The sequence below is a fragment of the Hylaeus anthracinus genome, unplaced genomic scaffold (assembly GCF_026225885.1).
Source record: "Hylaeus anthracinus isolate JK02 unplaced genomic scaffold, UHH_iyHylAnth1.0_haploid 12002, whole genome shotgun sequence".
Taxonomy (NCBI): Eukaryota; Metazoa; Arthropoda; class Insecta; order Hymenoptera; family Colletidae; genus Hylaeus; species Hylaeus anthracinus.
In genome coordinates, this window is record NW_026534349.1 from 15,318,061 (window position 1) to 15,341,472 (window position 23,412).

General features: G+C 33.6%; 4 protein-coding genes across 12 annotated transcripts; 2 read left to right on the forward strand and 2 right to left on the reverse strand.

Moving 5' to 3' along the window:
• The first annotated feature begins 4,042 nt into the window (after positions 1-4,042).
• Positions 4,043-7,561, forward strand: LOC128892242 (uncharacterized). Of its 3 annotated transcripts, none has more exons than XM_054152512.1 (4): positions 4,043-4,481; positions 4,731-4,910; positions 5,003-5,924; positions 6,002-7,561. In XM_054152512.1, the coding sequence occupies exons 2-4, from the start codon at positions 4,791-4,793 to the stop codon at positions 7,072-7,074; spliced, it is 2,115 nt and encodes a 704-aa protein (XP_054008487.1). In that variant the 5' UTR covers positions 4,043-4,481; positions 4,731-4,790; the 3' UTR covers positions 7,075-7,561. The 3 variants fall into 3 exon arrangements, with proteins under 3 accessions (XP_054008487.1, XP_054008486.1, XP_054008488.1); XM_054152511.1 differs by having other exon boundaries at positions 4,713-4,910; positions 6,002-7,560; XM_054152513.1 differs by having other exon boundaries at positions 4,043-4,385; positions 4,713-4,910; positions 6,002-7,560.
• A 183-nt stretch (positions 7,562-7,744) lies between these two features.
• On the forward strand, positions 7,745-16,794 carry LOC128892240 (transcriptional regulator ATRX homolog). 4 transcript variants are annotated; one of them, XR_008461030.1, is made up of 19 exons: positions 7,745-8,103; positions 8,263-10,803; positions 10,928-11,217; positions 11,349-11,467; positions 11,563-11,708; positions 11,782-12,015; positions 12,109-12,319; positions 12,411-12,823; positions 12,906-13,204; positions 13,296-13,590; positions 13,663-13,949; positions 14,023-14,182; positions 14,278-14,625; positions 14,692-14,992; positions 15,063-15,260; positions 15,342-15,461; positions 15,523-15,696; positions 15,885-15,997; positions 16,518-16,794. XR_008461030.1 is itself a non-coding variant. In XM_054152508.1 (19 exons), the coding sequence occupies exons 1-18, from the start codon at positions 8,087-8,089 to the stop codon at positions 15,930-15,932; spliced, it is 6,201 nt and encodes a 2,066-aa protein (XP_054008483.1). In that variant the 5' UTR covers positions 7,745-8,086; the 3' UTR covers positions 15,933-15,952; positions 16,518-16,794. The 4 variants fall into 4 exon arrangements, 3 of the variants coding, with proteins under 3 accessions (XP_054008483.1, XP_054008484.1, XP_054008482.1); XM_054152508.1 differs by having other exon boundaries at positions 15,885-15,952; XM_054152509.1 differs by lacking the exon at positions 15,885-15,997.
• Positions 16,312-18,712, reverse strand: LOC128892243 (iduronate 2-sulfatase). Of its 2 annotated transcripts, none has more exons than XM_054152516.1 (8): positions 18,527-18,712; positions 18,190-18,367; positions 17,996-18,126; positions 17,746-17,917; positions 17,508-17,657; positions 17,308-17,445; positions 16,815-17,197; positions 16,312-16,680 (listed from the first exon to the last, which is right to left on the reverse strand). In XM_054152516.1, the coding sequence occupies exons 1-8, from the start codon at positions 18,710-18,712 to the stop codon at positions 16,336-16,338; spliced, it is 1,683 nt and encodes a 560-aa protein (XP_054008491.1). In that variant the 3' UTR covers positions 16,312-16,335. The 2 variants fall into 2 exon arrangements, with proteins under 2 accessions (XP_054008491.1, XP_054008489.1); XM_054152514.1 differs by having other exon boundaries at positions 16,809-17,197.
• A 1,022-nt stretch (positions 18,713-19,734) lies between these two features.
• LOC128892246 (uncharacterized) lies at positions 19,735-22,453 on the reverse strand. Of its 3 annotated transcripts, none has more exons than XM_054152519.1 (6): positions 22,064-22,453; positions 21,803-22,003; positions 21,548-21,648; positions 20,393-21,376; positions 20,193-20,318; positions 19,735-20,023 (listed from the first exon to the last, which is right to left on the reverse strand). In XM_054152519.1, the coding sequence occupies exons 2-6, from the start codon at positions 21,914-21,916 to the stop codon at positions 19,735-19,737; spliced, it is 1,614 nt and encodes a 537-aa protein (XP_054008494.1). In that variant the 5' UTR covers positions 21,917-22,003; positions 22,064-22,453. The 3 variants fall into 3 exon arrangements, with proteins under 3 accessions (XP_054008494.1, XP_054008492.1, XP_054008493.1); XM_054152517.1 differs by having other exon boundaries at positions 22,068-22,452; XM_054152518.1 differs by having other exon boundaries at positions 21,803-22,453.
• Positions 22,454-23,412: the final 959 nt, after the last annotated feature.

Sequence of the window (23,412 nt, forward strand, 5' to 3'; positions counted from 1 at the left end):
ATGAATCATTCGACGGAATGATAATTCTGTAAACATTATAAAAGTGAAACGTACAGTTCGTATCTCGTATGAGTTTTTCCACCTAGATCTCTATTTATAAACTCGTGCTAAAACTATCTACCAACAACTAGCGCCCCATATCTTCCGAACGGGATAAACTTTGATGTTTTCTGCTTTATCGATGCTTGTCAATGTACGATAGATGTAAGTCAGAAAGGGATAAAATAAAAGTAAATGTAATCTTTGAAAAAATAACGATACACCGCGTTGATATACATACGTATCTCGCCAAATTTTGTCAACATCTTTAAGGTGTTATACCTAAAATTGTTTTCGCTTTAACCTGTACGATAAAGAATAGAAATCGTCTAAAATTCGTGAGATAATTGTAAATTGTTTGCATCGAGGGAAGATTTACAGCGCGAGATTTATATTTACTCGAATGATATCTAAAAATAGGTTGCTACTGGTTGACTGGTATGCGAAAGCAACATGGGGTATCATTATCATTATTGATAAGTCCTGATAAAGGTTAATGAAAGTGATTTAAATAGACACACTCGAGAATCCATTTATGACGCTTGATTTTCGAATTTACTCGTACAGCAATCGTGCCCAACGTGCTTTTCAGAATAAATAAATAAACGTTCGATTACTTTGATAATGGAGTAATTCAGAACACATTTGGCAAAATATCGACATTCTACGTTTCAAATTAAAAAGATCTTTAAACAATTTTCTAATCTAACGGTGTTCTCGACTCGATAACAAATTGAAAGAAACGCTTAGTTTTCAAGATATAATTCTAAAAAATCTTGAATTATATGTAGGATGTATTCGCGCCTTTACGCGGCTAAGTTCTGACGCATGTGAACACCGGGTTGCCTGTTGCTAGGGACGCTTAAATAAGAAGCGCGAATATAGGTAATTATAATTTATTTTAAAATATTGAATAAATCCTTGGTGTAAATTAGGCCGAACTATCAAAAAATACGTGTAAAAAATTTGGATCATATCGGACTAACCGTTTCTGAGAAAAGTGTACCGTTATACCAAAAACCTAGGTTTTCAGGACAGGCAAAAACAAAAAATTTGTGTGTCTCGCTCGATTATCGATATAAATATTATCTAATCGTATTTCTTTTTATCAAAATCGATAAAACACTGTCATTTTGATCATTCACCGTCTTTTTTAACCTGAAAAACAATACTCTATGGTTATAACCAAGGTAACCGCGTCACCGGTCTTCCGTAAATTTGACTGTGCCATTGTTTTCGCTTCGAGAAGTTTGTCAGTTGTACTTCCTTATATTTTTTACAGGTTTATCGCATTCTTTTTACTAAGTTCGTGTCGTCGAACTTTTTTTATGAGAAAAAACGAAATATTGTAAAAAAAAAATTCTATTTTTTTTGTCAACAAATTTTATTTACCACTTCTAGTGTCCTAAATTCAATTTTCTTTGCGTAGAATTGTTCAGAATCGCTTAAATTTTAATAAAAAAAAAAGTAATTTTTTTTAATTTTTTGATATTCCAAACCCCTTAATATCGTTCTATTTTCAAGATAATAATACAGCTATCGTAATAATTATATCTTGAAAACTAAGAGTGACCAACAATTATTTCTTGCGCCAGGACACTCAGAGATGTACTAAAGACCGGAGAAACTTTATTTGTTATAATACTAAAAGAAACTTAAGAAAAATATTATTTTCAATTTGCTAATGTTTTTCTACTTTATTAAATAATTTTGTTCTCCGAAGCCCTCTCAAGGAGTACGGAATACTCTGTAGCATCGACAAATCGTCTTCAATTATGGAAGTGTTGCCCTATATTGATTCTTTTTAAATTTATTACACTGTCCAACACGATTTTTTTCCGCGATATCCACTAGGTGATTCTTATAGGGTTCTTCGTCCTAAATACGAATCTGAAAGTGAAATTGCTCCATCACCCTTAGGTTTCGAGAAATACGAGATTTTGTAAAAACGGTCGATTTTTAGAGAAAACGTAGTACTACTTGAAAACTACGAACGCTAGAAAGTTCTATTTAGTCTTAAAAGATAGAGGAGTATTTTCTGAATATGAAGACATATTCTTTTAGAATTATCTGCACCTTTGAATGCCTGTAAATGAACACCGAATTTCAAAAAGGTGATGATGCGTGAATTTTTCACCAAATACTTTTGTATTTTAATGAAAAGTTATTCACCTAGGTCGAATTTACATTACGTTATCGGATTCTACAAACATTTCTGAAGAGAAAACCACTCGCGGCAAATGTTGGAACGGTTTCTAATCCATACGGTTCGACAAAATGTCAACTCGGAACGCATGAACAGAGTTTTGCCGCTGTACAGCCATTGCTCGCTATGTTTCGGTCAGTCAGGGCCGTCGCTATGGGATTCGCCTAATCGGTGCGACACGCTATCGGTTTTTCTATTACATTTTTAATATTTCATTTGTATTACATTTTTAATATTTCATTTGTATTACATTTTTAATATTTCATTTATGCAACTCAACAAAACGGAGACAATTGTCCACTGTTTAAATTTTAATCATTAATCTCCCGTTTTTGTATCTTCAATTATTCGACTTTTGCTAATTTGGTATTGAGCAAACTTTATTTAAATCTAAATTTAATTATTTAACAATTAATTCAATCTATAATTGTATATTTTGTTGTTAATTTTTAATGAAAATTGCTACCTATAAAAAATATCTCTTTAGAGCAGAGTTTACCTCCCAAGCACTAACTTAAATAACGAAAGATGAAAGTATCGAAAAGTAGAAACATTAAGCTTTAAAATGGTTTTCTATTCGTCAATGTGGGGTGAATTTTAACAAAGTTACGAGAATTTGATGGTTATTATTCAAGCGCGTGGCGACGATTGTGCAGAACGCATGACGACGGCCCTGATTCACCGATGCAAAGCGAGCGAAGCCTGCGCGCCGGCAAACAAAATTCGTGCATTCTAAATTAATATTTTCTGGATCTGTACGAACTAGAAAACGATCCAACATTTACCGCGGGTGGTTTTCTCTTCAGAAATGTTTGCAGAATCCTATAATTGATAGTAAATTCGACCTAGACGAATAACTTTTTATAAAAATACAAAAGTATTTCGTGAAAAATACTCGCGTCGCCAACTTTTTAAACTTCGGTGTTAATTTACAGGCATTCAAAAAAGCAGATAATTCTAAAGGAATACGTCTTCATATTCAGGAAACGCTCCTCTCTCTTTTAATACTAAATAGAACTTTCTAGCGTTCGTAGTTTTCAAGTAGTATTACGTTTTCTCTAAAAATCGACCGTATTTACAAAATCTCGTATTTCTCGAAAACTAAGGGTGATGGAGCAATTTCACTTTCAGATTCGTATTTAGGACGAGGAACCCTATAAGAATCACCTAGTGGATATCGCGGAATTAAAAAAAATATGGAAGCGTTACCCTATATTGATTCTTTTTAAATTAATTATTATTCCATTTTAAAGAATGCAATTACTGCAAATTCGATCGAATAACAATTGATACCTTGAAAGTATTGCTTTGTTTCTAGATGTTCGCATACCGATTACACATGCTTTTGAGTTTGATACTCGTAATAGCGATTCTAATGTCAGATACCGAGCACGCGCAATCGGCTGTATTTCAATATAGACTAAAACGACAAGCAGAAAATGACGCTCGTAAATATTGCGGTAGTAGTCTTTCGAGCACCCTGCGAATGCTCTGCGGTAGCGTGTACAACTCCCGGTTCAAAAAAAATACTCCAGGTAATTTCAAATCACGAGAATTTAAAATTCATATCGACCTATAACAAATATCGGAGAAAAAATGATTTGAAATTTTTTTCAGAAATGGAGATGGATTATTACGCGCTCGGTAACGATATGCATCCGTATAGATCTATCGAGAACGCTAGGAAAATGTTGAGATTCCGAAGGAATTCACTGGGCATTCATCAGGAATGCTGCGTAAAATCATGTTCGACGCAGGAACTGCGCTCCTACTGTGGAAGTCGTTGACAAATCATTTTTGTCTACTCTTTAAATCTAGAAAATGAGCCAGCTCGTCATTTGAAAAAGCCTTCTAAACGCACATTTGTCGTGGTCACGTTAGTCGCGATAATTACGGTCTTAAAAAGTACCGCGATATTTTCCTAGTTTTTATTTCATCCAGAGTAGTAGTACTCTATACATATAATTTCAAATTTGTATGAAATTTTTACTTCGATTGATAAGCGTAATATTTACTCGTTTTCTTAAATATTTCGTTGAACAATGAATTTTGTATTTTGTAAACAAATTTAACCGTATCGGTAGCTTTATGTCATTTACATTTGTACTTCACCGACGAATCCCATGAGAACAGATTTTAAGTATGTTGTCAACTATATAAACATGTAGTCATTTAGCCAAATTTCTTCTTTTATTAACGTAACAATGGTTAAGAAGGACGTAGTTAGAATTTTCAGGTTAGTTTCTTTTTAAATTTAGCCTTATACGTGATAGAAAGCAAATAAATTATTGATCGTACATGTGAAAATAAAGTTTATTTTTAACAAAAGATTATTATAGGTTAGTTTTCGTTACCAATTTTCTCATAAGATTACATATATATTTTATTCGCGTTACTGTCGATATGTAAGACGAGAATATAATGTTTTCACAAGCTAAGATATTATTTAGTAGAATTCTATTTTAAGAATATGAAGCTTCAATAGATAAAGCCAAGCAACATGTTGTGAATTATTATACTATATGGTACGAGTATTTTACGAGCAATGGAGACAGAGGAAATTTATAGCCTTACACTTGCTCCACCCGTTATATCAAGATTTGCAGTTCAGTGGTCTCAAGACAATCATGTATCGATCATTACAGAGAAGGGAATTCATATTCTTGTAAGTCTTGTGTAAATTATCTTTTTATTTATCTTATTTTAAAATTGTAATCATAAATCTGATTAATTATGTATTGTTCTTTGTTTATATAGGAATTAATACCTACGCCAACGTCTCCTCATTCGATTATAAAATTTTCTCGATCTTTTGTTTATTCACCAACAACTTATCCAACAGAAGTTGTAATAAATAAAGTAGAATCTAAAATCTGGAACATGGACCGTGAAGATCTTTATTCATTTTTAATAGAAGAGAGTCTAACTCCAAAAATGTCTAACGTTAAGGACATGATACCGAAAATAGTTGATTTAACGTGGTCACCAGAAAATCTAATACATCCAGGCAAATGCTGTCTTGGAATTTTAACATCGACGGGTGCTTGTACAGTTATCCACAAAATTTCGACAGATTGGTATCCCGCGCATGACTTATCCTCTATACGCTATAGAGCTGTAGAGAATGAAATTAATACAAAGCTAGAAAATATTAACGGTAATAATGATTCGTGTCTAACAATAAAAGATTGCATTAACATGCTATATGCTTCTTGCATGACTTGGAGCATACTCTTTGTAGATCATGCGTATCTTTCTGTTGCTTATCGCAATGGAGATATAGTTATTTATAAAATTTTTAAAATATCGGATTGTGATAAAATACCAGAACCTAAAATTGCGGGTACAATACGACTAAATGAAAATGTTAAAATAAATGCTTTGCATTGGATTACAATTAACACAGAAGAACATATGATTATTGTTGGATACTTCGATGGACGCATTTATGGTCTTAGAATTAAAAGTCACAACGAAGTAGTTGAACTTGAATCGGTTGACAAATATTACGATTATGCAGATCGCATTCCCGTTAGCGCTATAAGAACATTTCCTCGAGTTAATTCAATTATAAAAGTTCTTATTTCAAAAGGAACTTTCGTCTTTTTATTACATTTTACGATGAAAAGAACATTAATGAGTATAGAAAATGTACAATTAGAAGGATTCATGATTTCAGGTAAATGATATGTAATTCTTTTATAGAAAAATGGTAGAAATACATATAACCAATGTAATGAAATTAATAACTTTTAGGAGTAACTTGTATAAGTGCAGATTACGCACTAGTTACAACAGAAAATAGTTCGATGTTTGGAATTGATACACAAGAAAATAAATTATCGAAAATCGAAGTAAAAAATGGATTGCAACAAGCTCATGTACGATATCTGGGTCTAGCTCACTCTTTAAGTTACGTAATATTTGTAAATGTAACTTCTCCAAATAGTTTATACGACCATTTAATACTAAAAGAACCAAGCAAGATATGTATGTTTGGCTTAAAAGGTGAACATTGGGATCCATCTTTTATAATAAACAAAAGCGAAGGAGTGAAGTTCGAACAATTATGGGACTGTTTAGAAGTAATTAGGATGAAAGCAACTAAAGCAGCGGAACCTTCAACTGTATTGCCAAAAGTACCATCTAATTTGGAATGTTTGTCTTTACACGAGTTACGAATAGCAATGTGGGTATCGGTGATAATAGAAATTTGCGAGAAGAAAAAAGTAATTCAAGGAATAGGAAGTATAGCAGGAGAAATATCGGAAGTACAACCTTTAATTTTTGTCCACACTGCGTGTAATTATCTCGAATGTCTTGTAAATAAATCCTCACTGCTCGAAGAAGAGAAACTCTCTGTAAACTTATTAAGAATGTACTTGGAAGTGTACCTAGCAGGAGAAGAAAACGAAGAACCAACTCTGCTTTCAAAGCGTGTTAAAGATGTTTTACAAAAACTATCGCAATTTAGTTCGATCGGTGTCGAGACTTGTAATTTGTGCGGTGAAATAATAAACGATCTTTCTTGGAAAGTAACAAAATGTCTGCAGGGCCATATACTACCTAGATGTGCTATTACTCTTTTACAAATAACTACAGTGCGATATAGGATGTGTCATGTATGTGATTTAATCTTTCATCCTTGTTTAGATCACGAATTCGAAGAAACAAGGTGTCTTTTTTGTGATATACCCGTGCTTCAGGATAATCGGGTATTAAGCTCGAAATCTTTCGTCTCTATAGAGAAGAGTTTGTCTAGACCACAAAATTTTATTTTCGAGACATTGGAAGATCGAGAAACTGAGGTAATCGCTGATGAATCTTAAGATAAATCATCTCACCTCAGGCAAAAATATACATATATATGCATTTTTAAATTTAAAAGTGACTTTATTTGTATGTATAAAAACTTTACAATGTTACACACACGTACAAATGCGATTACGAAGCGTTATATAATTTATGTAAAATATTGATGTAAAGGACTGTATGAAAATAATGCTACTTTTATATATAACTCAAAATAAAATATTTAATTTAAAAATAAATGCAAACTCCATAAGGTTGAATACGTACGTTACCGTTTTCATTTTTGGCGGGCTGCGCATGTCGCATGCATGAAAAGAGCACTTATTTAAAAACACTTTTTTAAACCAATAAATGTTACAAACACGTAGACTTGTAGAGACTTGTATGTGTATTGCACGCGTCGCTGTCAATTTAAAGCCATTTAACAAATGTAAATAAATAAATTTAAAAAACTAATACAATTACACGTATAAAGAGACACTGTAAGCGAGATCAAGCATGACCTAACTTTATACAAATTTTTGTAACAAAAAACAGATTTAAAATATGAAAGTAATACATTAGGAAACATACGAAAAATTGATTAGCGTTAATAAATATTATTAAACGTAGAACACTGTAGGAAATGGTTGGAAATTGTAAGAAAATTGGAATACAAAAATATAGAGAAGTGCGCATACGCGTTCTCCCGGACATTAGAGTAGGGGAGAACTGTAAAATTAACAATGGCGTCAAGCGTCAAGTGAAAACTTGTGAATCTATCAACTATCATCGTTATCTGTCTATAAATTGAGGTGTATTCTTCAAAACACAATACAAACATTGTCACTGGGGTGTACCAATGAAAGTGATTTAGTATAAACTAAGGATATGTGAATATTATTAGGATGCGAATTACTTTCTAGTCGCATATACAGAGTAATGTAATTCTGTTGTTACTTTCGGCTTCTAAGCCAAACTATGAAAATGTTTTGTTTTTTTTTTAATACAAAATCAGCTTAGAACTTCGTAAATATTTTAGTAGCCGCTATGTCTACTAGTTCCAAGTAAGTAATTATTTAAAAATATATATATTTTCTACTAGAGGTTTTATAAATATTCGAAAAAATTAATTTGAACGGAATAGAACTCTAATTGAATTGGAATTCAATTTATACAGCTCATGCATACCGTATTATTAGGATAACGGATCGATTTTATTTCAGACGAAGTATTAAAACAAAATCACAACAAATGATTAAGCTTGATAAAGCGAAAGATACTCAAAAGTTGATCCGTACTGTGTGCGATGATTCTAGTTCTGCTGAAGAGACGCAACCTTCAGTTAGGCCTTCTTCTGTGAATTTATGCATGGTAGACCTGAAGGATTTACAAAAAAGAAAGAGAGAAAATCGAAAGCACTCTGAAACAAAGTTAAAAAACAGTAGCGAAAGTGGTAATAGTTCAGCAGAACAAAATTCTAAATTAATTTCAGATGATAATACAAAATCTAAGAAAAGAAAAACATCTAAATTGGCTAATGAGAAAATAATAAAAGAAGTACAAAACAAAACTGTAACTGAGTGTAATTCAAAGTCGAAGGAAGGAAACAAATCTAAATTGACTGATGATGATACGATCAAAAAATTACAAAACAGGACAAATGTTTCGTTGTCGGAAGACTGCAATGACAGCGACAGCGAAAAGCAGGAAATGTCGCATAAAGAGCAATTAAAATTAAGCAAACATAAAAAAAATACAAAAAGTATGAAAGTTAAAAACGATGGAAAACAACAGAAAAGCAGAAACGAAGAATCGGAAAGTAGCGATTCAGAGGTTGAGACTTATGAAAAGCAAACTAGGAAAACAAGAAAAGAACACATAAACTTTTCTAAAGAGGATGTCATCTCTAGTTCTGGCGAAGAATTCCAGAAATCAAAATTTTCTCATATTAGTTCTAGTTACAAGAGAAAGTTATTTCAAGGCAAAGGGGACCATACGTCATCTACTAAGTCAAGTTTAACATTCAAAAAACAGGCAGAAGGTAGAACCGAAATAAGCAAAGAACAAAGTTTGCTTTTCAAGTCTCGTGTTATTAAAATTTTAAATAGATTTAAGGAAGCCTGTTCGGAATACGAGCTATCTATGGAACGTATACAATGGAAATATTTAAAAAAGGATTTAGGAAATCAAGCATCTGCAAATAACGTAATACTTAAATCGAGGAACGTAATTACGAAATTTAAAAGTGACCTTGATACACAAGAGAAAGATTTAGTAAATTTCTATGATGAATGGAGTAAAAGATGCAAATTACGAAATGTAGATTACGAATCTAATTTCTCAAATGAAAATGAAGTATCGCGAACAACAGACTCTAAAAAAAAATCTAGTTTGCCAAAGAAGAAATCATTCTTAGAGGAAGAATGTTTAGTTTCGGAATGCGATAGCGAAGAAATATTTTCTGGTGATGAAAAAAAATGTACTGAAATAACTGGTGACAAAAATAAGGAAGCGGAAGTTTCGATGCCTGATCAAACATCGGAACGATCGGCGAGTGACAGTAATGAAAACGTGTCATCCTCGGAAGATAATCAGGTTGTTTCTCCTATTTTAGTCGATAAAAAGAGAAAGGCAACGTCTGATAAATCAGATGTAAAAGATAAATCAAAAATTGTTGAGGCACGCATGGAGACTTCCGAGGATAATCAAGAAGATTCGAGTAATCTTGACGTCAATAATTCTTTACAAGATATATTTGAAGAATCAACTGAGAAAGTTGATGGTGTTAACGTTGCAAATGAAAAGAAAAGCGAATCTGAGAAAGAGAGTGATCAAGAAAAAGGTATCGATGAAATGGTAACTACAAAAACCAGCGTTAACGAAGATAAAACTTTGCCGGAAACTAAAGAATCGAGTGTTAAATCTGATGATAAACATTTAGATGTAGATAATGTGAAAGCAAATACACCCGACTCCTTTTTTTCTCAAGAAACGTTAACATCAAAAGTGGACGACAATGAATCGATTGCAACAGTTGGGATTGAAAGAGAGGAAAATAATAGTTTAGATAATCTAAATGATGAAGAAGCAGCTAAAAAAGCAATGTTAGAATCAGATTCGGATATATCTCCAAATGAAAAATCTATCCAAATTTCTACAGAAGGTAATCTAAATGATAAATCGAAAGTACAATTTGAGAAAATGAAGTCCACGAGAAAGGAAGAAGCAAATGAAAGAATAGCTAATTCCAGCGACAAAGACAATTCGTCGATGGAACAAGAGGATGTGGATATAGATGCAGAATTATATGCTAAGCATGCTCTTCTTGAATCGAATTCAGATGATTCTATGAGTCCATCTTCTTCAAAAGAAATGTCCGATAAAACTCACAATTCTGATACTAGTAGTAAGGACAAATATGCAAAGGCAGCGTTATTAGCTTCGTCGGACAGTGAAAGCTTGAGCTCTGATAGCAACTGCAGTTTACAAAATACAAACGTAGATTTGTCTTTGAAGAAACAGAAGGAAGAGAGGAAAAAAAATTCTTTGCAAGTTGAAGATATATCGACATTTGACACTAGTGTCAGCGAAAGGGTGAAGAAAAGACGAACTCGTTTAAGCTTAAAATGTGATTTAGAGAATGATAAAAAATTGAAAATGCGTTGTCATGTTGTTATTGAAAAATTACCGAAACACATTCTAAAGAAGCACGCAAGTGCATTGGAGAAGTCACGACAAGATTTAGATAATAAGGAAATAAAAAGGTATAAAATATATAAAGTATGACCATATTAATTTTAGTAACAAGTTTTTCAAGAATATTTCAATTTTTAGTAAGTATATTTTTGGTATAATTTTTTAATAAAAATTTAAATACGTTTTTTACAGTCTTACAAATTTAGAGAGTCTTAAAAGAGACATCAAGAAAAAAAATTCCTCGCGTCATTCCTCTTTTGTAAAAAAGACTAAAGGAAAGGAAACCGAAGAGACTCTATTGGATCATTTAAAGAGAGTGGAAAACGGAGAATTTGTTGACAATTCTAAAGAAGACTCGGATTTGGAAAGCACGAATCTATCTACAAAAGCAAAAGCTACTATACAAACTAACGAAGATTTAATGAAGGAAGCAGATATGGCTACAAAAAAAATGCTTTTAGATTCTACCGATTCGGATAACGGTGATTATTTAAATGAGTTCTTCCTCTATATTAATTTTGTTTAGATTTGGAGCCACTTCATATTCACTCTTACTATATTTTGTGTAAGGTTATAAGCTTATATTAAGACATAATTTATTTTCAATTCGAAGAACAAAAAAAGACTTCGGAAAGCAACAATAGTGAACAGGAGGGAAATGATGGTAAAACAAACGATGAGAAAAAGGAATCATTAAAGAAAACAAAACAAAATAGTTCGACGAACAATGAGGTAAGAATTTATACGCGATACTATTTTGATGTTGTTTGAAAAAATCACCCATTGTTCGTATGAAAAAATGTCGATTTTTGTGTTGATGTAATTAGGATGACGAAGAGGAACGAGAAAAAGGGAAATGGAGGCGAAACAAAATATTGACAATGAAGTTCTCGGATTCCGATTCGGATGTTGCAAAGGAGAAGTTGGAGAAGAAAAAACAAAAATTACGAGAAAAAGAAGAAGAAAATCATACGTGGGTTACTTAACATGCTTCTTAGTTAAACAAAAATAACGTATTGAATAAATTAAACAATTTTTTAAAATAGAGATTCTTCGGACGAGAACGCGGTTATTAAACGTAAAAGAAGAAATCGTAAAATTGTCGATTCTGATTCAGACCTACAGTTAGTGACTTCTGATTCAGATTCCAGTAGTTTAATAATAGTGAAAGATAATAAATCTTCGGACAGTGATTTTTCGGTAGGAAGAAAACAAAACAAGATATCTAAACGTAAAACACATAAATCTTCTGATTCGGATTCTTCGCCTGTAGAAAAGAGGTACGTTTTGGAGGAAATGTCAATATGGAGGACTTCGGTGACTTTTGATAATGCCTTTGTAACAATATTATATTTACATATTTACATATTTAGACCAAAAAAGAAGAGAAAACGTATTAGAAATATGGACAGCGATAGCGAAGATAATTCCGATGATCTTATGAGCTCTCAAGGAACACCTGGGAAGAAAGGTCGTAAAAACATTCGGAAAGTACTAAAAGATAAACACATTGCAGACGATACAAAACAAGCTGCAAAGGAAGAAGAGGAGAGACTTAGACGCATCGCTGAACGACAAAAAGTAGTATGTATTTGTGACTGCGCACAATTAGTTCGAAGTTTTACTAGAATTTGTGTATAAGAACGAGTATTAACTTTCTTTTTCTCAAATATAGTACAATGAAATGTATGAAGCAAGGTTGGCTGGCGAGGAAAAAGTAGATAAATTGGTGTTAGATTTTGATCCTGAAACAAAAGAAGAACTATTAAGTGTTCACAAGGATTTGGTAAAGCGTTTGAAACCACATCAAGCAAAAGGAATAAAGTTTATGTGGGACGCCTGTTTTGAATCCCTTGAAAGGATGAAAACTTCTTCAGGATCTGGATGTATAATTGCGCATTGCATGGGACTTGGAAAAACTCTTCAAGTAATTGCTCTAATACATACGCTTTTAACACACGAAAAAACTGGTATCAACACTATCATGGTCGTTTGTCCCTTATCTACGGTACTTAACTGGTACAATGAATTTAATTTATGGCTAAAGGACGTTGATAACGGGGACATTGATATTTTTGAATTGACTAAGTAAGTAATTTTTGGAATTAACTTGCATACAATATATGAGTACATATTCAATTACAGTAATTTGTTCATAATTTTGTTACAGATACAAACAAAATATAGAACGAGCAACTTTACTAAAATCTTGGCAGAGATCTGGTGGTGTACTTATTATTGGTTACGAGATGTTCAGAAATCTTAGCGGAGCCAATAATAGAATGCGAAAAGCTATGAAAGAAGAAATCCTACAGTGTTTGATTGATCCTGGTCCAGATTTGATAGTTTGCGATGAAGGTCATTTATTGAAAAATGAAGATAGCGCTCTTAGTAAATCTATCAAGCGTATTAAAACGTTACGAAGAATTGTACTCACGGGAACACCGTTGCAGAACAATTTAATAGAATGTAAGTAGCTAATAATAATATCGAATAATAAGTATCTTCACAATTGAAGAACGTCCGATATTCATGTATCTAAATCATTTTTGTTTTACAGATCATTGTATGGTACAATTCATAAAACCTAACCTTTTAGGAACGAAGAAGGAATTTTTAAACAGATTTGCAAATCCGATAACCAATGGCCAATTCGATGATTCTACCGAAAGTGACGTTAAACTAATGAAAAAACGTGCTTACGTTTTGCACAAAATGTTGAAAGGGAGTGTACAGAGATTTGATTACTCTGTATTAATGCCCTTTCTACCACCGAAACATGAATATGTAATTTTTGTGAGTTTAACCGATGTACAAATTAAAATGTATCAGCACTATTTGGATAACTTTGCGAGGTAAGTAAGACAATCTTCTTTAATCTATAACATTTAATCGAAGTTTTTTTTAATACGTGCTATTTTGTCTAGACAACAACGTGCCGCTGGTGGATCACTTTTTGCAGATTTTCAAGTATTACAAAGAATATGGACGCATCCCATGGTTTTACGTTTAAACTCAGAAAAGAATGAAAAAGCGAGAGAAAAGAAATATTCTTCGACTGATACCGAAGGTTCTTTGAGGAATTTCATTGATGATGGTAGTAACTCTGAGTCTGATAGTAGTAGTTCAAGTAATACGACGGACGATGACGTTAAAAGCATCAATTCCAATTATTCGGCAAAAAATACGAGAAGTACAAGAAATAATAACATAGGTATGGTTTCAATTCGTTGTTACAAGTACTTCAATTGTACATCGAGTAACAAATAAACTATTGTTATGTTCAGACGTTGAAGAAGATTTGAAACTAGAGGAACCCGAAAAGAAAGAAGAGGAATGGTGGTTACAGTTTACTCAACCCGAAGATTTCGATGACATGAGGATTTCTGCTAAATTGATGCTCCTTTTTGGTATTTTAAAGGAATGCGGACAAATAGGTGACAAAGTGTATGTCTTTCATATATTGCTTTAACATTCTTCCTTAATCAGAAATTTTAATGTAACAAATTATATATGTATATTACTTAAAAAATATCTTTCAGATTGATATTTTCACAGTCTTTATATTCATTGACTTTAATTGAGCAGTTTCTTGAAAAAATCGATGATGCAACGCAAAACGATACATCTTCGGAATACCTTGACGGACACAGAGACAGTTGGACGGTAGGTTTGGATTATTTTCGACTGGATGGTCAAACCTCTGCCGATAACAGAAATAGATGGTGTAAAATATTTAATAAACCATCGAACACAAGAGCCAGATTATTCTTGATATCGACGCGAGCAGGAGGATTAGGAATCAATTTAACTGCTGCCAATCGTGTCATTATATTCGATGCAAGCTGGAATCCTTCCCACGACGTTCAAAGTATATTTCGTGTATATAGGTATGACGTATTAGCTCATCGAAGAAATGCTTTACAATGATTTTCTATAATACATTTGATTCACAGGTTCGGGCAGAAAAAACCGTGCTACATCTATCGGTTTTTAGCGGCTGGAACAATGGAAGAAAAAATATATAATCGACAAGTGACAAAGTTGTCGCTTTCCTGCAGAGTTGTTGACGAACAACAAATAGAACGTCATTATAGCAATAACGATTTAAGCGAGTTGTATAAGTTCGAACCGAATACGTCTGGCGAAAAACCAACTTTAAATTTACCGAAAGACAGAGTACTAGCAGAAATATTTTTGAAATATAAAAATTTCGTGGAGAATTACCATGAACATGATTCTCTTCTGGAAAACAAGGTCTTGGCATATTTTCATCGATAAAATGTCGATAAAACTTTGTTTGCTAAAGTAAATTAATTTTACATAGACTGAAGAAGAATTAGACGAAGAAGAGAGAAAGCAAGCTTGGTTAGAATACGAGGAAGAGAAGAAAGGAAAACCGATGCAAATGTATCCAATGGTGGCACCTATTTCAAATAGCGCATTTTTAAATCATTATGGCTTGCCAGCATCGGGACATCTTGGTACAGATTACGAAAAGTTTAGAGAACTCATTCGCAAAGACGTAAGTATACTATTATTGTTTATTACTCTCGAAAATTGTCCGTTTTTATGTGGTATGATCTCATTGTAATTTACACTACAGTATCCCAATGCAACACCAGAGTTTCAACAAATGATGACAGCGAAGGCGTTAACGGACATGTACAATTATTGGGAACGACAGACTTTCCAGAATACTTCTTCAAATCAAATGACTTATCAGGTATTTAAAAGTATTAAATTATCTTTCGATTGATATTTAATTGAAGTATCATAAATTACAGAACGCAGGAGTAATGCCAACACAGTTGAGAACACAAGTGCCGAATTTGAGTAGAATGCCACTTTTACAGAATCTTAATACAATAAATATCAATGGTCAAACAAGGGATGAGCTTCCGATTACTAATCAAAGTAATGGCCCTAAATCTAGGAATGGTGACGACGACGTTGTAGAGGTAACATTCATGCGTTGATATTCTTTTATTCGAATTTCGATACTTGGTCGTGCTTATCTTTAATATAGATACTACGAACGAAATTCTGGATAAATCTATTTAGAAAGAATTTACAGAATAGAAGGGATCAAAGTATGTAAAAACTATCTGCATTTGTGACAATTAAAAAAATTACTCTATAATTTCAGATCACTTCAACTGCAGTTAGTAAGACAAATAAGACCCAAGAAGAGTGAACAGCGTGAACAAAATAAATGTTAGTAAACTAGATAATCGCAATGGTCATGTTGTATTGTTCTATGTATATTGAAAATTTAGTTTTTGTTGCTAGATCATGAGTTTTTTTATTAATGGAGTTTTTCATTTACATAGACATTATATGTATTACACAAGCTTTACCATCGCTAAGGATAGTAATAATTTTTAACGTATATCGAATAGTATCAGTATTATTGTAATATAGTATTATTACTAAAACCTTGTGTTTTTATTAAGTATATCTAAGTTAAAAAAAATTATATATAAAAGTACGTAATTATGAGTGTGCAAATATTTGATATATTACTACAACGGTTAGAAGAGATTTTTATACTAATATAGATTAATGTTAGTAATGTAACAAAGAAATCGAAAAATAATTTAATACTTGAACATTTCAGGTAAAGCGCTTCTCCAGCCACGTTGCAGCAAAATTTTTAATTCTTTTTTTATATGTTCGTATTTTAGCGAATTTGCGACATTTCGAATTTCAGACTCATATTTTTCGTGATCGTACAATTCCTCTGCTATAACGTTATTCCAATCTGGTGCTTTCGTTTCAGGTTTAAACGGTAGCCAAGCAGTATAACGATATCTATTTGACCTGAGAGTATATCCCATAGCTTTAATCTGTTTCAAACGTGGTTCATCGCTGTTTGGATTTATCGAAGGTTCGACACTTGGTCTTGGATACTGTCCAAAGGCCGCTTTTTTCCATGTTAGGGTCTGTAAGTTGATAAATATAAATATCGAAAATTCAAATTTTTAATACACTGTTTATAACATGGTATCTAATTACTTAAATACATGTCACTACGAAAGATTAAGGTCACTAAACAATGAGTCTTAATTACCGTTACCTCTTCGTTTAAAGCAGCTCTTACAAGTGGCACAAGAGAAATTCCTTCGCTACAAATTGTTTCTGTACGAGGAAAATTCTTCTCATTCGAACAAATAGGTATCGAAATGTTTGCTAAATCTGCGATGGTTGGAAATAGATCGACTAATTCCACGACCGAATCTATAATTATTTGCTTTCCGAGTGCATCAAAGATACCATATTTACTTTGCATATTTTTCAGTTTTCTCTTGGAATACAGGAAATGTTCTTCCAGAGAATTGTTTTTTCTTAGATGTTTTGTATTTAATGTAAGTCCTGGAATCGATATTATTAGAGGTACTCTTAGCGCAACGTCGAAATTACTATATTTTGCCCATACCGCATGTTCTCCTAATGACCATCCTGTTCGAGTATTAATTTGGTAGATTTTGATTAGTAGTAAAATAAATATTAATTGATACTTTGAGAGTATACCGTTATTTTCAAGTCTTATTCAAGAACGCTTGACTTACCATGATCAGACGTTAATATTATAGTAGTATTTTGTCGAATAGATAAAATTTCCAATTGATTTATTAGTTTACCAATTAGTTTGTCGATATAAGTTACGGTTGCATAATAGGATTGTATAATTAATTTGCCAAAAGATCCTAAAAATTGCAAAGAGATAGAGGTGTAATGCTTTTAACTTCTGGATAAATTTCGACAGTACTTGGTATTTTTTCCCATGGAAATTTAAGATTCAAAGCTTCTATGTCTTTTCTTTTTCTCAAATCTATCCATGGATTATAAGCAATGCTACTAATGTCCTTTGGCCATTTATACGGAGTGGGTACCTCAAATTTATGTAGCGGATGATATTCTGTAAAATTCTTTCTATAAGTGTGACTTTCAAGTATTTATATTCCATTATTGTAATTGTCATAAATGGTAATTACAATAAAATTTACTTAGATATTTTTTAGGGTATTTAAAAGGTATGTGTGGTTTTTGAAACCCAACTGCTAAAAAAAAAGGTTTAGAGCTCCTTGCTTGGTCTTGTATAAAACGTTTAGCTTCTTTGAGTATTTCTATGTCTGGCAATGTTTTATTTGGCATTGATGAAATTTGAACTGGACATATCTAAAAGTAGATTTCAAGTCGTTTCATATGTTTGCTATTTTATTATATTAGTCTGTTAAAATAATTGTCAAGTGTTACAAGATTTTGTGCAGGTAGTAATCGCAAATTTGGTTGACAAACTGGAGCATCTTTATATCTTTCTGTATACGGATGAAAAGGTATTTCTGTCCACGAGTAAGGGCTATCGTCGGAATAGTTCGAACTAATTCCTGTGAAAAATTAACGAGAATGTAGAATAATTATAATTATAACGGATGGTAAGGACTAGAGACCTGGATGAAAAACTTTTCCTATAGATTTAGTAATGTATCCGTTATTTTTTAAATGTTGCGGCAATGTTGTAAAATTGCCAACATCTCTTCGCCAGTAACTATAAAAGTCGTAAAGTTTGAGCGTATCTGGCCTTCTACTTGTTAGAAATGAATTTCTACTTGGTGCACATAAAGCTTGCTGAAACAATTTATTATTCAAGTATTTTTGTACTACTTTCTTCTAAAATATATTTTACGTATTCATCTGTAAGATGTCTATAATATTTTAATATTCCATTTAATATTCTGATTGCTAATTTTCCGATACAAGTGTGTTCCACTTTGTTTAACCTCTAACCTGAACAAATGTTTGGGAAAAAATGGCAGACTCCCGAGCTAATCGGTCTATATTCGGTGTGTAAGCTTTTGCATCGCCGTAACACCCCAAAGATGTTCTCAAATCGTCAATGATTATCAAGAGAAAATTTTGTTTTTGCGCGATGCACAAATTAATTGAAATCACAAGATAAAATATGAGAAACATCTCCGGTGCGATTGATCACGATTATGTGAAAGACATCTTCGTTCGAATTTAACTAACAATAAGTGGATCGAACGATGCATCTTAAGACTATTTTAATTTTTTATTGGATGGATCATTTTAGGTACAAGCTAAAAATTTACTCATATCTTTATCTCGCTATTGCACTTTATTTCTCAACGTACAGACATACAAATGAAAATGCTGTGTAATACTTACAATTCTACAATATCTAGTATAATAACTACAATGACATGTGTAATATAAATTACATCAAAATGATACAATAATATAAAATAGTAAAAATCAGTATGGAAAGTTAAGAGTTTTATATAACATGCGCGCAAATTATTGCAGCAAGTCCTTTCATTTTTTTTTTGCACTTTATTTTTAAGTTTGCCAAACCAGGCCTGTCAATCTACGAAATTGTAATTGTATTTGCATTTATGCTTGCATTCATCGAGTGTACGTACAAGACTTTACTTCTTGAGACTGTCTGAATTGCATTTCATATTTTTAAGGTAGTTCAGAGTTACCTTTAAACTCTTGTACTTTTAAGAACGAAATGCATGTAAATTCCTTTTTTAAAAATTGAATACTTTTTTTGTTGTTATTTAAAATACAAAAAGAAATCGAATACTGTTCAAATATTCTCTGTGAATTAAGTTAGAAAGCTTTTACTATATATAATAGTATCATTTGTTTGATAATTCGAACTCGTGGAAACAAAATTCAGACAGTCCTTGAGTTTGATCTCTTTAGTTCGCATTTCCTATTTTATTCAGAGTTAGAATCATAAAAATGTGAGTATCTAACAAGGGCCATTGTATTCAAAATCGTAATGAAAACGTAACAAAGAGTGACTAGTCAACGAGATAAAGACTAAAAAGGAATAGACGAGTTGATTAAGAGGAAGGAAAACAATTCGTTTTGTAAGTCGAATACATACGACCCTGGCGAAATACTCTGCTTTATACTGCTACAATTATTTATCATCGCGGTTAAAGACACTAGTTCATCTCGAATCAATCTCGAATTTCCTTTTTAACGACTGACGATAATCTTTGTTCATCAGTATTTTTCGTACAATCATTTACATTAATATTATGCTTTGCCTTAAAGTCAGTCTTAAAGTTTACTTGCGGGCTGGTAGCATCATCTTTGAACATTTCAGTATAATGAAAACTACTCCCATTTCCAGTCTTTGTATTTGTGCTAGCATTATTGCCAGTACCATTTGAGTGCACTTCACTGAAGTGTTTATATAACATTACCGTTGTACTGAACTCTGTTTCACATCCTGGAATTTTGCATCTAAAACATGTTTTTTATTAAAGCTGTGTCAAAACGGTTGTACAGTAACAAATTCAGAAACGTTACTGAAAAGTTTAGCACATCAATGATATAAGGAAGAATAGCAGTTATTTTCTTTTTAGTATTAATTATGAAACGTAAGAATTGAATGTACAGTCATAAGACTTACCGAAATACTTCGTTATTTTTAGTTCCTTGTACTACTGGCAGTTTTGAATTAGCATGATTGTCCTGGTAATGTTTCCATAGACCAGTCACATTACTCACTTGTGCTCCACAGCCAGGAATCTTGCATCTATTTAATAGACGATAAGTTAACAAAAAATAATCGATCTAGAACACGAGTATACTAGAAATATTCGTACTTACAAGAAAAAACTGACAGTCGAAGCTTTCCCTTGTTTTAGTTTGACTATCGGTTTGCTAGAATTTGAATTAATTGTATTAGCTACTAATTTATGACTGTCCTGGTGATGACGATAATGGGATATGTATTTATATTTTCTCCCACAGCCGTTGGTGGCACACTTGTAGATTTCTTGTTTGTATCTGGACATACGTTGTTTCTTTGGAGTATACTCTTCGTCGTCTGAACAGTTACTATTCGTTTCCAAGGTATTTTCTTCATTTTTCGAAGAATCGCGATCGTGGTCGCTTCTGAAGATTCTTTCGAGATTATCCAATTCTATTCTGTGGTCTTGATTCCTGGAATTTATATTACACACCTCGTTCTTTGAATTCTTTGTAATGGTAATATCACCATTCACGTAAACTACGTTACTTTTTTCTTGGGAATGTTCTACTTGTAGTTCTGAACATTTGTTCATATTGCCTTCGTACTTGGATAGAAAATTTTCTGTATTTAAAATTAGATTTTCAGTTATAGGATATCCATCGGATTCTTTCAAGGATTCGCCAGTAGAAGAATAGTCTTCCTTGTTCGAGTTATCGTTTGGAATATTCCGATCGTGAGGGACCTCCTTTTCTTGTTGTTGTATAATGTCGCTTCTACGAATACTTTGCTCGTTACTATCGTCGTACTGATGTCCCTTAATTGCAAATGTTTCGCTCGTTCTCTTTTCATAGCAATCTTCTGTGCTCTGTACGACTTCTTCGTCCATTGCATTTTCAAGGTCTTCAAAACATATTACTTCTGGTTCAGTTGGCAGTGTTGGCGGTTGTCTGTGGCAGCTTTCGATATGTTCTTCTAGATTACTACTGGTTGAATGTAAAGATCCACAGTTTGTGTACGGACATATAAATACATTTGTTTCGTTATTATGCCACTCTTGATAATGACGCCACATACTTCCAGGATCGGACAATTCCTCTCCGCATCCCGGTTCCCGACAGCTAGATAAATAGATAAATAAATAAATAAATAAATATAGGAATCGCATCAATGAAAACATCGTATTCGCGAATATAATTATACGATTAAAGTCGATCCGTATTCCGATCTTTGCTCTTCAAAATTAACAATTGTCTTTGACACTTGTAATCTAAAACGAGAAATTAACTTACATAAACCTAATTTTTAAGGCTTCAAGAGCCTCGTGTGTTTTGTATTCATCTTGATTAGTGAATACTTTACCGCAACCTCGTTGTTTGCAAGTATATATTTCCTGAAAAATATAGTCGATCATTTTCAAAAATCCGCTATTCAGCGGCATAATTAAAGAAAGGAAGTGCGATAGGTCGGTGAAGGTGGAGAAACGCCGTATGATTTGTTTTGAGTTAGGGGTCATTGAACCCGTTAAATGGCTCCGGCGATTTTACCTTTTTTGGGGCGATTTCCTCGATGGTGCGGTTCCTCGATACAAATCTAATGACGCTGACTTCGGTAGGCCTGTCCGTGCAGGTGTCCGTACCCTGGCCCATCCTGGCCAGCATTCGAGGGAAACGGCTAATGACGACGCGTTTCGTAGCTCACATAACCTGCACTCACCGACGGCAATTCGTAGCGAATTTTTCCTACACCTTGAATGAAAGCCCCGAATGCACGATCACTTCCACGAACGGGATGCTTTGTCGGGCTACTTACCAACAAAGTGCGCTCCCGTTCGCGCCGAAATATCTTTCCTCTCGCACCTCACATTCTACCGTCGTCAATAATATCAATCACTTGTTGTCATTCCAGTGCACGGGCTACTGTCGTTTTTCTGTCCACCATTAATGCAGCTAACATCTCAACCTATCATTGAGAACCACTGTCAGAGGATGCGCCCTCCAAATTGAACGTGACACACTGGGTGCATCCGGAAAGGCCACCGCTCGGTGAGCCGCTCAGTGAGCGGGTTTTAACACCGGTGGCGCCATCGTTGGCAAAACGACCAAGTTTGTAGTAAAAAATAGTTGGCACTGTTTACGCTAAATGGCGTTACTAACTAGTTCAGTTCAGTGCAGTTTTTTATTAAAGTGCATATTTAGAACTTGCACGTGTATCATGCATATTATTGTTAGTAATTCAACCTGATATTCACGTAAGCATATGTAAATATATACATGTCATATATATTGTTGTGGAACGCGTCGTGCGGTGATAGGGAATTTTCTGACGTGTATAAGGTGCCCGTGGAGCGCTGAACCGCTCTGCCCGGAGAAGCGCGTGAAATAAAAAATTCGAAATACTTTTAGGAAAAAGCAAAGACGTTTATTCCATCGACTCGTTTGGTTTTAAATCGTTTCGTAGTTCGTTAACAGAGGTTCGATTACGATTGAACTCTCCGGAAAAATCCTTGCTCGATCTGCTGTTTCTTCGGAAGATTCTCGATCCTCCCTTGGGGTTGTCCTGGTCCAACCGGGGGTTGCGCCCTAATCCTTCTATCGGTGATCTTCATCGATCTCGTATCCACCCCTGAGTCGGGTGGAGGTGGGAGTCGCGCGGCCATGTTTGTGCAAGGCTACATGTGAAAAGGGAAAGCGCGGAGCTCTAGAGAGAGAAAACGCGCCAGCGAGACACAGCAACCCTTAAGGAAATTTATTACCCTCTTGAAGAAGTCGCCGGAAACGCGAACCGAGGTACAGCGCGAGTCTATTATTTTCAAGGATATTACGAGCTGGAACAAAAGCTAACTCGACTCGAATTCTAAAGAAATGCATTCCAACGGAAACGGCGATTCGACAGGGCCTATAATGAATCCATTAAGTATTTTCAGCGAACGTTCCCTTTTCTCTCTTGACCTTTCGACTTTCCCACGCTTGATTACCCACGTTGAATGTTTTAACAATGTACGTGGCGGTTCGTTGATTCAATGCGTTAATCCATTTGAATTCCGCTCCTAATTTGAATATAAATATATACTACATGCGGTAGTGTTTAAGCTATTCCGCGTCGTGGCGCTACATGCCATGAAGCTAAGTTCACGTGATAGCTTAACAATATAAAC

Excerpts from the sequence above, each read along its gene's own strand:
- LOC128892242 (XM_054152512.1), top strand. The coding sequence starts at position 4,791 with ATGGAGACAGAGGAAATTTATAGCCTTACACTTGCTCCACCCGTTATA. Across the intron at positions 4,911-5,002 it reads AGAAGGGAATTCATATTCTT|GAATTAATACCTACGCCAAC; the intron begins GTAAGTCTTGTG and ends TTGTTTATATAG. Across the intron at positions 5,925-6,001 it reads AGAAGGATTCATGATTTCAG|GAGTAACTTGTATAAGTGCA; the intron begins GTAAATGATATG and ends AATAACTTTTAG.
- LOC128892240 (XM_054152508.1), top strand. Across the intron at positions 12,824-12,905 it reads GATATTTTTGAATTGACTAA|ATACAAACAAAATATAGAAC; the intron begins GTAAGTAATTTT and ends ATTTTGTTACAG. Across the intron at positions 13,950-14,022 it reads TACAAGAAATAATAACATAG|ACGTTGAAGAAGATTTGAAA; the intron begins GTATGGTTTCAA and ends TGTTATGTTCAG.
- LOC128892243 (XM_054152514.1), bottom strand. The coding sequence starts at position 18,712 with ATGTTTCTCATATTTTATCTTGTGATTTCAATTAATTTGTGCATCGCG. Across the intron at positions 18,368-18,526 it reads TTTCCCAAACATTTGTTCAG|CAAGCTTTATGTGCACCAAG; the intron begins GTTAGAGGTTAA and ends AAATTGTTTCAG. Across the intron at positions 18,127-18,189 it reads AGGAAAAGTTTTTCATCCAG|GAATTAGTTCGAACTATTCC; the intron begins GTCTCTAGTCCT and ends AATTTTTCACAG.
- LOC128892246 (XM_054152519.1), bottom strand. The coding sequence starts at position 21,916 with ATGCTGGCCAGGATGGGCCAGGGTACGGACACCTGCACGGACAGGCCT. Across the intron at positions 21,377-21,547 it reads GCCTTAAAAATTAGGTTTAT|CTGTCGGGAACCGGGATGCG; the intron begins GTAAGTTAATTT and ends CTATTTATCTAG. Across the intron at positions 20,319-20,392 it reads TCGACTGTCAGTTTTTTCTT|ATGCAAGATTCCTGGCTGTG; the intron begins GTAAGTACGAAT and ends TCTATTAAATAG.